This window comes from Nilaparvata lugens, chromosome 11, assembly GCF_014356525.2.
Source record: "Nilaparvata lugens isolate BPH chromosome 11, ASM1435652v1, whole genome shotgun sequence".
NCBI lineage: Eukaryota > Metazoa > Arthropoda > Insecta > Hemiptera > Delphacidae > Nilaparvata > Nilaparvata lugens.
Window position 1 is genome coordinate 18,294,313 of NC_052514.1, and position 16,185 is coordinate 18,310,497.

Consider the following 16,185-nt stretch of genomic DNA (forward strand, 5'->3'; position numbering starts at 1 on the left):
TAGTGATATAAGAACGGATCACTTGATCATAATTCTGATTAAACGGAAATCAATATAATATAATGGTGAAGACCATATTGTAATGATAAACATTTTCGCGTTGTGCGATGATTAGGCCTATGTAAGATTGAAGTCGTTCATGAAGATTAATGCATATGAAGTCACAGGGAAATGAATTATTAGTGTGACAGTTGTTGCAAGTGGGTCATATCGTGTCCATAGGAGATGGGAGTCCTGGGCAGTTGTTAGCATAGGCCTTATAGTTGTTGCATTTATTGCCACAAATTTCTTGAGCGGGTCGCTGGCTGAGGTCATCCTAGAGAGGGAATTTGCGCACTTGCATCACTTCTTATTCACTTATTCAGGCGACTCTGCCAACATAATTGAAACAATTGTCGAATAAGTCCTCAGCTCCTTCTACAACCTTGAGCTACTAGAATAGCACATTAAACATTCTAGTCTCTGGAGAGACAGTTTTATTTTTAGATATTCAGGATGAATAATATATAAATAAGTGGTGCATTATGCGTTTTGGAAATACAAAATATTATAATCATATTGAGCAAGGTTTGAACCTTTTCAATTATTCATATTATTTCATTTACGGTATACAGATTTTCTTTTCTATTTGTCTAAATGGATAACATAGAATAGAAAACCAGATTCACTCTAATTTCAAAAAACGATAAAAATGTTAGAATATAATCATAATGTAAATAATATGGCAAGTATTATTACCCTTGTCCCTACAAAATTATACTGTAAGGAATAAAACTTAATTTTCCACATATTAACAGTATTGTTGGCAAGAATTAGTGCTTAAAATGGAATTGCAAGAAAAACTAGGTACGTTCCAGCAGAGTTTATAGAGAAATTATGCCATGATTTTGATCACAACACATGAATATTTGTTTGTAATAAGATATTAAACTCAGAAATAGACTTTTTCTCTTGCCAGAATGAAGTATTATTGTTCTTCATATTACAATATTTCGACCAACTGAAATAAACTAAGTCATTTTGACGAATACAATATTATTAGTCATTTTGATCCACATCTGGGAAAGAGTATTTTTTCTCAGTTCTAAGTTATATGAAAGCAAGTGATAATCTTCTAGAAAATTTTTACCAATTCATAATTGGTCATTAAAATGATCCCTCCGTCTATTGTGTTCAGAATCAGGTCCAAGTTAGAGAACTGAATCAGAGTTTCTTCGAGCATACTTCTGTGCCGGAGAAGATTATCAATCGAGGTGAAAAGTTTCACCTAATATTATATTGGAAGAAAATAAAAAAATATTCTATAAAACTCACTCAATTTTTATTCATATTTTCATTATACAGTATATATACAAATGTCATCTATAAAATTTACAAAAAGGTAAAAATTGAGATCAAGAGTTGATTTCAGATAATGACGTGAACATTGAAATTTGAACATTGAATGAAGATTGAACTTTAAAAATATCAAGTAGTACGGTACAGGAGAAGAAATTTTCGAATTAAATTCTTAATACTGATATAAAAGTATTAAGATTATTTTTGATATATTTAGAGTGCCCCTCCAAGTAAACCTTTCTTAGATTTTGCGTCGATTCTGTTATCTCCATCCTCTGGTGGCATATCTGCAATAGAAACATTCAAATCACAAACTAGGAATCGATATTTATTTCTGATTCATGAAGGTTGAAATATGCTGCGTATTCCTTACAAGAATTAATAGTATAATTATCTTAATTGATTAGATTCATTATGTAACTAAGAGAGAGTTTAACAAAGTTTGAAAAACTATATTATCAATAATATATTGAAAAAATATATTTTTTTCAGTTTTGTTGAAATTTCAAACTCTTAAAAACTACACTCTACCGTATACTTTGCAAAAAAATAATATTTTGGTTTTAGAATTGATGTGCTCAAGATCATTTTTTTTTTTTGTTAAGCCTATGAGAATTGAATTGTTAATAGGCCCATGGGCCTATCATGCTTGTATTCTATTTATATGTATCCATAATATTCTGGAATGTAGGCTATTCCTCAGTACCTACATTAAAGCGTTGAAATTCACAAACAATAACTAAAGAATTCTTTAATTAGAGTGAACAATGATAGAAATTACTGGAGCATGACGGAAATATTGTCAAAAGATGCCGATAGAACGTTCTTCATTGTAACAGAATTATGATGTACATGCTCTTCAACGAATGGAATCAGCATTCAAATATTATGCGTCTCATTTTTGAAACTCAGAATAGTCACATGATTGAGCAGAATGTTATTATTTTTAGCATTATAGAAAGCAGTTTTATATTTTCTTCTCTTTTTTCTATGAGTCTACAAGTCTGCCATTTGGAATCTATTCAATTCTCATACTGTAGGCCTATTTATATCAATAGAATACAGTATATAGCATAACATTATTCTGTTACATGTAGGTTCCATATATTCGGCGCCCACAAAGAATTTATGGTAACATGAATATATTTTATTGTGAATATGATTTTACTCACCAAATTGTTGATATCCATTCTCATCAGCTTCGTACTTGTAGCCGTATATTTTATTATCTGGAGCAATCCAAGATACAACTCCTTTCACCACCCATTTGCCCAATTCGTTGAAAAAGCCCATCTCTTCTCTCTCAATTCCTTGTGATGTCTTGAAACTTGAAAAGAAGAATACTATTGTCAAATTCACCAATAGACTTTTTTTAATTCTAGGAGAATTATACTATTACAATTTGGAAAAACACCTCCTATAGAACATTTTTATTTAAAATGTGAAATTAGTCAACTCTTAATAATAATTTGATTCAATGTTCATTAGTAATAGGCGCAATTTCACCTGAAAATATTATGACGGTGGAAATTTGTATGATAAACTTAAATTATTAATGACATTCTTAAGCCGGCCACAGTACTGTATGCGTTACAGTATTCCATACTATAAGTTGATACAACTGTATGGTGATTCTCAATAAATTCAACGTAAACGATGGTTTTCTTTCATAATAAAATATTTATTGGTATCCCACTAGGCACTTTTCATTGTCAAGCTCAGATTTTTCTCTCATTCCATCTTGATTTTTTTTCCCGATTTAGGTATTCAAAATCATCAGGGAAATCATTTTGTATTCAGCCATCAAAATTCAGAATTTAAACAGTTTTGGGCTGGGTGTATTGTTTTTCTTCCAATTTTATCATTGGATTTCATGTTTGAGTGATCAATGAATCATTAATTATTAAAGCCCACTATAGAAATAGTTTTGGGTTGAGTCTCCTACTGTTTTTCTCCTAATATTTGTGAAGGCTTCTGTTTGATTGATGAATAAATTGATTTTTCCTCTGTACAAGAAAACAGACTTTGTAATGTTTGATATTGATTTTCATTCCATTTTAATCAGTTTTATCTTAGAATAATAGAGAATATTCATATTAATTCTATGTACCAACTCACCCGAAATTATATGATCCATCTTCGTTTCTGTTATCGGTCGATGAAGAAATGAATGCATCTTTTCCAGGAAGAAACAAACTCTCCACACAAACGAGTGATAGGAACAAAATAATTGCTGAACAATGTGCTGTGTTCTGAAATATGGAAAATAGAAAATTGTTAAATATATATTCTGAATAAATCAACAATGAAACAATCATTAGCATCAACAGTTACCAATCTGATCGGCTTAGATCAATCTTTGTAATATAAAAATTATTTTATAGTAGAAAATGTGAAAATGTCTTTCATACAGTATATTTATATTTCAAAATATATTAAACTCATATTTTGCAATAATACGACATATTAGGAGCAGATACCACCATTTCATGAATCTATATAATTATTTTTCTATTTTGAATACCTAGTTGATTTCCCTTTTTACCATTTAAGGTTTTAGTTGAATTTATAGAATGGCTTGAGTTCAAAGTTTACATAATAACTCAACGTGATATTTTATATTGTTACATAATAGATTTTGTATCATTCTCTCTGCACGTTCAGAGATGAGTACGAAACAAGTCGATAAATTCAATTTTTGTTGAGATGTCTAGATTTTTATTCAGGATTTGTTTAGTAGTTCTATTTCCTTTCTGCAAACAGTGATGTAATAATGTAGCATAACAAACGGAGGAATTTCTACTGATAAGTAAGTAGGCTATGCTAACATTAGCTTATACTGTATTTTATAATTTTTCTTGACCCAAGTAATAAATAACAAAATGGAGACACTCTCATATTTCTTTACCAGATTCAAATTTCAATTCTGATGAAAAATATTCATGGAGGAAGGATTCAATTGTCTATTTCAAATTTTAATAAGTATTAGTTATAATTTTATATTCTGTATTTTATTTGTTTTAAATTTGTAAATGATTTGAAAATGGTAGAAGAGTTGTAGAAGTATAATTCTACTATTTGAACTCCTCATTAATAATACATCTTATTCATAAACAGATCGAGAAGTACAGTACCTTATATTTTATAGCAACATGTTTGATATAGCAACCTTCCTCCAACATGTTTGAAATTGTTTCTTGTTCAAATCATTCATGTTCTGGCTTGATTATTCCTGCAATATTCCCCGATATAGCCAGTTACTCAATTACCTTAATGACCATTGAAATTCCTATATATCTTCATACATCATCCATCACATCTCTTCAACTGGAAGCTACTTATTTGCAATTTATTTTCTGCATCTTTAGTCATGAAAATGAGCAGGTTCAATTTTTTCAAACTTTCAAGTCACAAGTAGAATAAATTAATCCTCTCAAATCGACAATTGACAGTTGATATGGAATCAACAAAATGTTTGTTTTCAGTCGAGTTACATAATTTTGATAGTCGATCATTGTGATGCCTATCAAAGCTGTTTCATTTTACATACCTTCCTCATCGTGGCACTTCCAAAGTGTTACTATATTGGACAAATTTCATAAAGAGAAAAGGCGATTGACCTACAGGACAAGTTAGGTGCCATAATAGCTTGATCACATTGGTCTCATAACCAAACTAGTATTTTTTATCGTTAGCGTCTCTAGAAATGAGTTTCACTTGATTTAACAAAATGTCCAGATTATACTCATCTAATAAATCAAATCAATCAAATTCACCACAGTATTTCCAGACATTGAATAGTACGTTTTTTTATAACAGATATTATTCACGGAGATAATCATTCCATATAAGGCTATGTCTATTTTTCTTACAATAATATTCATTCGTATAGCCTACTACTACCATCTTTGATGTGATGTTCATGAACCCGAAATTCAATTGAATTCCATAAAATTTTGGAATTAGAATCCACTCATAATTAAATATTCCCCTATTCCCTTATTTCACGGAGGAGAGAACACGGCTCTCTCTTCTGTTATTCTCTTTTTTCTGTGCTTTCCGTTATATTCTTTCTATAATCTCAATAAGAATAATAAAGGTCATTTTTATTTGAAACTTACATTACAAAAGCAACTCATTCTCCACTAATATGAAACCTCATATATAATATGACTCCTTATTCAAAAAATAGGTTTTTGTTGAATCGGCTTCTTCTCTTTTATGAAAAAAAACTTCTGTACCCTCTAGCTTAACCGAATTGGAGTGGTTTCCTCTTCATTTCTTTTCTCAATAACTTGATGAAATTATATTTTACAACTGAAATTGGTCATTCGATATAACCAAATCAAAATTGAAATGTTCTTTGCGAATTGTAACACGGAATTTCAATATTTTGCTTACCGGTAGTTGATTGTTGAGTGCCTAATCTCTTAAAATTGATTGTGGAGTGCATTTAAAAATTTATAATTGATTTGATTTGCTAATCAATCTATGTATTTCCAATGAAATTGAGTTATACATGGACAGAATTTTCTTTTTGAGTTTCCTTCTAAAACCTCCTTTATGCTATATTACACGACTTTGCTATATTACACTCTATTGCAGTATTTTGCCTTGTTTAGAAATAAATCTCCCAACAATCTAACCGGTATTTTGCTGTAACAAGGGAATTGGCAGAGAGGCTTACTTTACATGTGCCGGCACCGGTAGACCGGTACCAATAAAATTCAAATAACTTGTATGTTAATTTGCAATTTATGTCACGTGTTATGTGAGAATGAGGATGACTGTTGTTTCATCCATTCTAAATTCGAAAATCTTGTTGTATTGGCGGTATAGAATAAGCATCTTCTCTCTGCTATTACATCATGCTCATTCATAGTCCTCCAGTCAATATACGAGGGTTATTTTGTTCAACCTCCGATTGACCTCAAATAAAAGACAAATATGTATACAATATTCATAAAAGAATGATTTTTCCACTGAAAGTTACTTACACTGTAATGATTATTTTCCATCAAAATTGCCATGAAGGTTGATGCATTTGTCATACCAGTAGATCAGCCCATGTGAGTATGGAGGAAAGATAATTCACTAGTCAGGTTTGTATGGTGGCAGATGATGTAGACATCTTAGCCCGAATGGAAGGGAAGAGGACCTGATTGAAAGTTTCAGAAAATTGGGGGAAAAGTGAAAAAGCAGGTTTGGCGGTCAATGAAAGTAAGACTGTATACGCGGATACTAGAGACTAGAGAAGGATACCTGGCAGATCGCACTGGAAGGACATCGTTTTGAAACAGTAGAATGTTCCAAGTATCTTGGATCTCTGATTACTAACAAAAATTAAAATCAAATGAAAATTAAAGAGAGATTGGAATCTGGAAATAAGGCATACTTCAGCCTACAGAAAATTCTTAGATCAAGGCTATTAGCCTGGAGTATTAAAATTAACATCCATAGGATAGTTCTGCGACCAGTTGTGATTGTGAAACATGGGTGTTGAAAAAGTTGTGATAAGATGCTTTAGAATATACGGGAAAGGAAGATCCTAAGAAGAATTTACGGGCCAGTGCTAGAGACGATAGGTGGCGACTCAGAAAAATGATGAACTCTATAATCTGTATGGGAAACCAAGCATTGTTATAGAAATTAGAAGAGCTAGAATCCGTTGGTTGGGCCATGTGGAACGGATGCCGGAAACCTGTACAGCACGTACGTCTCTGTATCAGCAACCAGGGGGACACAGAAAACGAGGTTGACCATGAAGAGATGGTTGGAAGATGAAGAGGTAGACCTTCAATCCTTGGGCATAAGAAGGTGGAGACAGCGAGCACAGGACAGAGATGCATGGAAAAGGCTTGTGAAGGAGGCCAAGACTCTTCAAGGGCCGTAGAGTCAATGAGTAATTGTGCTAGTTTGTATGATGGGTGAAATTATTCCATTTGATTTGCTGGAGAAGCCGTTTTGTTCCACCAGCATTGTGAGACTGAGTTGTAATGAGTCACAATGATTCCAGATGTTATTTCAACTCTGGCTTCAATTTGACTTGAAAAAGTCAATGAAGTTGCAAAATCGTAGATAGAGAATGTTTTTGTCAACTTCGTGCAATCTTTTTGAATGTCTTTCACCAATTCCATTGAATAGATTTTTTTTCATACGAGAATATAATGTGTTGGGGACAATAAAATACCCAACTTTCAATGAAATTTTCTTTAGTTCCTATATTGAACCGTTGAATCTCTGAGAAATTTTTGGTCATTTTTAAACAATTGGGAATTTGTTAATTTGCTTAATACCTGTGTATGGTATTAAATGGATCGAGGAGAGGAGTGTAGGGGAGGATCATTGGTGGAGAGTTTCCGGAAGCATTGTGAACATCCTTATGAGGAGGAGAGACACCTTTTCTCCATGGTGACTCTCTAGCTAAGTTGGGAGAATGCACACTCTCTGTAACTCGAATGGCATATACCATGATGAGTAGCCCAAAGCAGATTCTTCTCTATGAAAATCACCTTTGAGGAACACGATGCAGTTTAGAGGGTAATGCATCCAGTATTGAGAGTGGCTGTGCTATAGGAACGCGCGACAATGTCGAACGCCTCCCACATGATGTAATGGCTGGGCTCTCAACTCAGGAGTAATCCACACAAGGTGGTCTTAGCCACTACCACTGGTTAGGCCTACCTACATGTATGTCACCATCTCGCTTAGCTTGTCAAGTTCATATCATATGTGCTCACATTCATTTTGCTGTCCATTATGGGAAAAATATGAATTACGAAGTTTTATCAATAATCCTATTGATTTGTTATTTTCTTTGAGCTCTATAACGTGTGGTTAATTGTTAATGTACTTTCATTTCTCTTCACTCATTGCTCAGGTACTCATTACAAGTCTATTGCGGTTGTAACCATCTTATTTCGGTAGAGGTCTATATTAATGCGATTTCATCAAATTGTAGGTCACATTATTTGTATAGCAGTTATTTGTACTGAGACGAATCATGTAAGTCAAGGTTTTGGATGATTATATCTTCTAGAACACGTCCTTTCATGAATAAAACAAGTTCAATGAGTAAATAAGGAAAATAATTTTGTTCCATTCCGTTTATTTCTGTCCCTGTACGGTACATCTTCACTTTTAATAATCATTCCACTAGTGTTCATCTCACAACTGGATGACCAAGAAATCTTTTGATAGCGTATATCAACATCAACATCATTATTATTACTGTATAGTGTTGGATGAGATATGGACACATGTCCTTTATCATTACGTTAGCATTAGAACATGTTAACGACCATGAATGTGATGATATAACAGAAAGCAGATGAGCATTGCCAAACCACAGCTCTGGGATGCTGCAGAGTGCTCTACCGGTACATGTTTTTCAAGGATGCCTTATTTAAATTACTCATCATGTGTCTGCAACCTAACGGGAGGACTTAATTGGCTAACTTCTCATCACAGCAGCATCAACGTAATTGGATTTTAATTGTTTTATTGCTTTCAACAGCTACTTTGCACAATGTAAAATGTTATTTTATAGGCCTACTTTTAGCCTGAGCTGCTCGTTTCAATTGTTGTACATGCACGTTACTGCTTATCTAAAGCAAAACAAACCCATGGAGAATCAATTGATCAATTCTATAATAAACTAAAACGGCTAAGTTTACCATGTAACTTTCAAGCAGTCACGGCTGACGATAACAAAAGTGAATATATCCGAGACGCGTTCATCTCCGGATTAGAATCATCGAAAATCAGACAACATCTTTTCGAAATGAAATCGCTAACTTTGCAAGACGCTATCTCACAAGCACGAATGTTAGAGAATGCTGAAAACATTGCTAAAGAATACGAAACCAGTTCAGAATATGTTAACACAGTCCTAGCAAACGAGAATAAAAATACCGAGAAAACGACTTTAGTCCGTAATTCTTACCAAAAGAAGATTCAATGCAGATTTTGTGGCTATAATAATCATACTGATAATAGCCAATGCCCAGCAAAAGGACAACCATGCCTAACTTGTAATCGAATAGGCCATTTTTCAAAAGTATGCAGAGCACGAAACGATAAAAAAAACCAAATGGTATCTGCCACAGTAATTTCAGCAGCAAATACCAGCACTGACCTCTCAAAATGTCTTGTTCCTATACGTGTTAATGGAATAGATACATTGGCACTATTAGACACTGGGAGCACAGCAAGTTTTATAGATAAGAAACTAGTAGTACAATCGAAGATGAAAACTATGCCATATTCCAATTTGATTACATTTGCTTCAAGTGCCTGCAACACTAAAACAACTGAGTGCGCTTTGAGTGAAATATATTTCCAGAACGAAGAATATAATGATTTTCCTTTGATCGTATTGAACAAATGTTGCGCTAGTGTAATTTTGGGACACGATTTTCTAAAGAACTTTTCATCCATCACTTTTGATTTCGGTGGATCTAAAGCAGCACTACAACTGAATGAAGACAATGACGCAAGAAGGCCTACTTATGAAATTAAAAAGTGTGCTCTAGCCCAAGCTACAGTAGAACCTGTCTCATTGTTTCGTGATCTTCAACCGGACTGTCGGCCTATAATAACTAAATCGAGACGACATTCAGAAGAGGATTACTTGTTTATGATGAATGAAGTCAAACGGCTTAAAGATGCTGATATTATAGAAAATAGTCATTCTTCTTGGAGAGCTCAAGCATTTGTTACTTCAAGAGAGAACCAAAAGAAACGTATGGTGATTGACTATTCACAGACCATCAACAAATTCACGAATTTGGATGCCTATCCACTACCACTAATGGAAGAATTAGTCAATAAGGTAGCGCAATATAAAATATTCTCATCTATTGACCTGAAATCTGCCTATCACCAGATACCAATCTTGCCTGAGGAAAGGCATTTCACCGCATTTGAAGTTGGACACAAACTGTATCAATTCAAAAGAATTCCGTTCGGAGTCACGAATGGAGTAGCTGCTTTCCAGAAAGTGATTGATCAAATCATAGAACAAGAAAATTTGACATCATGTTATGCCTATTTAGATGATATTATTGTATGCGGAAGGACCCAAGAAGAACATGATGAAAATTTAGAAAATTTCTGGAGAGCAACAGAAAAATATGGCCTCACGATTAATGAAGAAAAGTGTAAAATATCTATGGAGAATTTAACCTTTCTGGGATTCGAAATTGGTCAGGGTATGATTAAGCCCGATCCAGATCGATTGAAACCACTCCTTGACTTACCAGCTCCAAAAAATCAGAAAGAATTGAAGCGTGTCCTTGGAATGCTTGCACACTACTCCAAATGGATAAAAGAATTTTCAAAAAAGATCCATCCACTTGTGCATAATACTCACTTCCCGTTGAATGAAGAATGCAGAAATATATTTGAATCATTAAAGAAAGAAATAGGATCTGCAGTTCTAGTGCACATTGATGAAAAAGTCCCGTTCACTTTGGAAACTGATGCCTCAGATTACGCTATTGGAGCAGTATTAACACAGAATGAGAGACCAGTGGCGTTTTTCTCAAGAACTCTTTCCACATCTGAAACTAGGCACTCTGCAGTGGAAAAAGAAGCTTATGCCATTGTGGAATCAATCAGGAAATGGCGACATTACTTACTTGGACGAGAATTTACACTTATCACAGACCAGAAATCAGTTTCATTCATGTTTAGTAATAAACAAACCAGCAAGATTAAGAATGACAAAATCCAACGATGGCGCCTTGAATTGTCAGAATATAAGTTCAATATAATTTATAGAGTTGGAAAAGAGAATATACCAGCAGATACACTATCAAGAGTCTGTGCCACTGTTGGATGCCATACAGATATAAAGAAACTGATAAAAATTCATGAGGACCTGTGTCATCCAGGAGTTACTCGACTCCATCATTGGACCAAAACAAAGAACTTACCATATTCAATAGATGATGTAAAAGAAGTATGTTCCAAATGTATTACATGTTCTGAAATGAAACCACGCTATGCCAAAGGAACTGGCCGCCTTATCAAAGCAACTCGACCATTTGAACGTCTTAATATGGATTTCAAAGGCCCACTACAATCAAGTTCAAGGAACAAGTATATTTTAGTTCTTATAGACGAATATTCCAGATTCCCATTTGCCTTCCCCTGTCCTGACATGACTACTAATACAGTAATAAAACACCTTACATCACTATTCTCTCTTTTTGGTGTACCGTCTTACATACATTCCGATAGAGGAACATCGTTTATGTCATCAGCTTTGAAAAATTTCCTACTATCAAAAGGAATTGCCAGCAGCAGAACATCGCCCTATAATCCAGCCGGTAATGGGCAAGTCGAACGGTACAATGGAGTTATATGGAAAAGTGTGATGCTAGCCCTAAAATCGAGAGGTTTGAACAACAGTCACTGGGAACAAGTTCTCCCCGATGCCCTTAACTCTATTCGTTCCCTATTATGCACAAGCACCAACTGCACACCACATGAGCGGATGTTTTTACATGCAAGAAACTCAAGTAATGGAAAACCATTACCAACCTGGCTATTGACACCTGGACCAGTATGGTTGAAGAAGATGACAAAAAACTCAAAACAAGAATCGCAAGTTGAAAACTATGCCATATTCCAATTTGATTACATTTGCTTCAAGTGCCTGCAACACTAAAACAACTGAGTGCGCTTTGAGTGAAATATATTTCCAGAACGAAGAATATAATGATTTTCCTTTGATCGTATTGAACAAATGTTGCGCTAGTGTAATTTTGGGACACGATTTTCTAAAGAACTTTTCATCCATCACTTTTGATTTCGGTGGATCTAAAGCAGCACTACAACTGAATGAAGACAATGACGCAAGAAGGCCTACTTATGAAATTAAAAAGTGTGCTCTAGCCCAAGCTACAGTAGAACCTGTCTCATTGTTTCGTGATCTTCAACCGGACTGTCGGCCTATAATAACTAAATCGAGACGACATTCAGAAGAGGATTACTTGTTTATGATGAATGAAGTCAAACGGCTTAAAGATGCTGATATTATAGAAAATAGTCATTCTTCTTGGAGAGCTCAAGCATTTGTTACTTCAAGAGAGAACCAAAAGAAACGTATGGTGATTGACTATTCACAGACCATCAACAAATTCACGAATTTGGATGCCTATCCACTACCACTAATGGAAGAATTAGTCAATAAGGTAGCGCAATATAAAATATTCTCATCTATTGACCTGAAATCTGCCTATCACCAGATACCAATCTTGCCTGAGGAAAGGCATTTCACCGCATTTGAAGTTGGACACAAACTGTATCAATTCAAAAGAATTCCGTTCGGAGTCACGAATGGAGTAGCTGCTTTCCAGAAAGTGATTGATCAAATCATAGAACAAGAAAATTTGACATCATGTTATGCCTATTTAGATGATATTATTGTATGCGGAAGGACCCAAGAAGAACATGATGAAAATTTAGAAAATTTCTGGAGAGCAACAGAAAAATATGGCCTCACGATTAATGAAGAAAAGTGTAAAATATCTATGGAGAATTTAACCTTTCTGGGATTCGAAATTGGTCAGGGTATGATTAAGCCCGATCCAGATCGATTGAAACCACTCCTTGACTTACCAGCTCCAAAAAATCAGAAAGAATTGAAGCGTGTCCTTGGAATGCTTGCACACTACTCCAAATGGATAAAAGAATTTTCAAAAAAGATCCATCCACTTGTGCATAATACTCACTTCCCGTTGAATGAAGAATGCAGAAATATATTTGAATCATTAAAGAAAGAAATAGGATCTGCAGTTCTAGTGCACATTGATGAAAAAGTCCCGTTCACTTTGGAAACTGATGCCTCAGATTACGCTATTGGAGCAGTATTAACACAGAATGAGAGACCAGTGGCGTTTTTCTCAAGAACTCTTTCCACATCTGAAACTAGGCACTCTGCAGTGGAAAAAGAAGCTTATGCCATTGTGGAATCAATCAGGAAATGGCGACATTACTTACTTGGACGAGAATTTACACTTATCACAGACCAGAAATCAGTTTCATTCATGTTTAGTAATAAACAAACCAGCAAGATTAAGAATGACAAAATCCAACGATGGCGCCTTGAATTGTCAGAATATAAGTTCAATATAATTTATAGAGTTGGAAAAGAGAATATACCAGCAGATACACTATCAAGAGTCTGTGCCACTGTTGGATGCCATACAGATATAAAGAAACTGATAAAAATTCATGAGGACCTGTGTCATCCAGGAGTTACTCGACTCCATCATTGGACCAAAACAAAGAACTTACCATATTCAATAGATGATGTAAAAGAAGTATGTTCCAAATGTATTACATGTTCTGAAATGAAACCACGCTATGCCAAAGGAACTGGCCGCCTTATCAAAGCAACTCGACCATTTGAACGTCTTAATATGGATTTCAAAGGCCCACTACAATCAAGTTCAAGGAACAAGTATATTTTAGTTCTTATAGACGAATATTCCAGATTCCCATTTGCCTTCCCCTGTCCTGACATGACTACTAATACAGTAATAAAACACCTTACATCACTATTCTCTCTTTTTGGTGTACCGTCTTACATACATTCCGATAGAGGAACATCGTTTATGTCATCAGCTTTGAAAAATTTCCTACTATCAAAAGGAATTGCCAGCAGCAGAACATCGCCCTATAATCCAGCCGGTAATGGGCAAGTCGAACGGTACAATGGAGTTATATGGAAAAGTGTGATGCTAGCCCTAAAATCGAGAGGTTTGAACAACAGTCACTGGGAACAAGTTCTCCCCGATGCCCTTAACTCTATTCGTTCCCTATTATGCACAAGCACCAACTGCACACCACATGAGCGGATGTTTTTACATGCAAGAAACTCAAGTAATGGAAAACCATTACCAACCTGGCTATTGACACCTGGACCAGTATGGTTGAAGAAGATGACAAAAAACTCAAAACAAGAATCGCAAGTTGAAAAAGTTGAATTAATCGAGAGTAACCCTGAATATGCGTTTGTTCGCCACAACGACGGCAGAGAATCGACAGTCTCACTTCGCCAGCTCGCCCCATACCCCACGAGTGCCGATTGATATTAAGGGGGGAAGATTGTGATGATAAAACAGCTGTAATATTTATAATCTGTTATCTCTGTTACTAAGACACATATTTTGCGTTCCCCCTCGTGTAAGCTGAATTTTTCCAAATTTTAAGGGGGTGCATTCATTGGCTTGGGGAGATGGGCACTCCTGATATAAGTAAAAAACTCATAACAAACCGTTCAACTTAAAATATTTCAACTCCTAAAAATAAATTGTAACTCACTAACTATACTACAATAGAAGATGCTCGAAGATAATTTAAGCTTGATTTTCTATAATCTACCATCACAAAAAAGGGAAGCGACTATAATGGAGCTAACTGTTTCTCAGCTATTCTTGATATTTTTTAGAGATAGACTGCGTTGTTAATAATTTTGAAAAACAAACTATTTCTGATGAACCTTTATTGAGTTTTTTTACGACAAACACATTAAGAAATTTTGTTGAATCTTGATGACTATAAATCCAGCTTCAAATTCATATATTGATATGATGCACGAATTTTTAATAACTCAAACATTCAATAAGCATGAATTAGATTTAGGTATTATAAATATAGAACAATAGCTACTTACAAATTTCATTCTGCTAGTGTAAAGGATAAAGGATTCCAACCAGAGAAGCACTCTTTGAATGATGGACTACCGTTCCTCGATGCTGTTGGAGATGTTCTGCAACCAATCTCATCTAATCACAGATTCAAAGGTAGTAGAGCCAGAACTGGTGTACAATGTAATAAATTCTCCCACCTATATTTGCACTTGAGGTGGAAGGTGATTCTCCTTGAGAGATGCAGGTTGAATCAATCTTCCAGTGATTTTTTCAACAGCGATATTATAGACTATAAACATGGTATTATGCCATCCCATTATCTTTTACCATTCAAATGCTATCTGTTATAACATGTAGAATTCAGCTCTTCCACTGTTGATCTCTCTCAGCAGTTCTCTCTTCTCTCTCACTTCTCCAGCATCCTTAAGTCCTCTCTCCTCATCTCTTTTTCGTTTTCTCTTCACAGTATCCTACTTTCTTTCTCCTTCAAGAAGGCTACTCGCTGATAAATCTATTATCCTATCTATTATACTCCATTTCTAATATTATCAAATCTACTACATCAATCATTAAGGTTTGTTTATTAATCCTAAGAAGCAACTAGGTACTATTGATATATCAGGAACAAAAAGAAACTTGAACTCCTCTCCACTTACATAATATGTATATGTAATTTATTCCCTACATCACTTAGCTGGCCATTTTATTCACAATTACTCTTTTTGACTTGAAAATTGATTTTGAAACGATTTTAAATTGAAGTTGTTGGCCCTGACAACATACCGCTAAGACAAATGCCGTTTTTATTACATAATTGATGATAACTGTTTTGGTGGAAGAGGCGTCTTATCTTTCCTGCAACTGTTATTTTGTAATTGAACAACGATTACCAACTTGAAATTGTTTCGTTTTTTGCAACCAGTGACAATAATATTCATTGAGAAATATGGTGCTGCATCTTGATCACGTTCTAAGCATTTCTCATTGTTATTTTACATTCTCTTATGTCGTGATTATTTAGATGCTAATTCATCACTTTGATATTCAATTAAGATATTTGATATAAATTATTCATACGTTATTCCAATATAATCAATTTCATTATACACCTCTTATGTAATTCTGTGATCAAAACATCGAATGAATACGACTTATCCAATTAGAAGAAGCTGAATAAAGCAAT

General features: G+C 34.5%; 1 protein-coding gene across 1 annotated transcript; it reads right to left on the reverse strand.

Annotated features, from left to right (window-relative positions):
• Positions 1–1,304: 1,304 nt before the first annotated feature.
• LOC111060530 (endocuticle structural protein SgAbd-6) lies at positions 1,305–15,371 on the reverse strand. The gene is made up of 4 exons (XM_022348200.2): positions 15,026–15,371; positions 3,457–3,590; positions 2,511–2,665; positions 1,305–1,625 (listed from the first exon to the last, which is right to left on the reverse strand). The coding sequence occupies exons 1-4, from the start codon at positions 15,032–15,034 to the stop codon at positions 1,552–1,554; spliced, it is 372 nt and encodes a 123-aa protein (XP_022203892.1). The 5' UTR covers positions 15,035–15,371; the 3' UTR covers positions 1,305–1,551.
• Between the last annotated feature and the right edge of the window lie 814 nt (positions 15,372–16,185).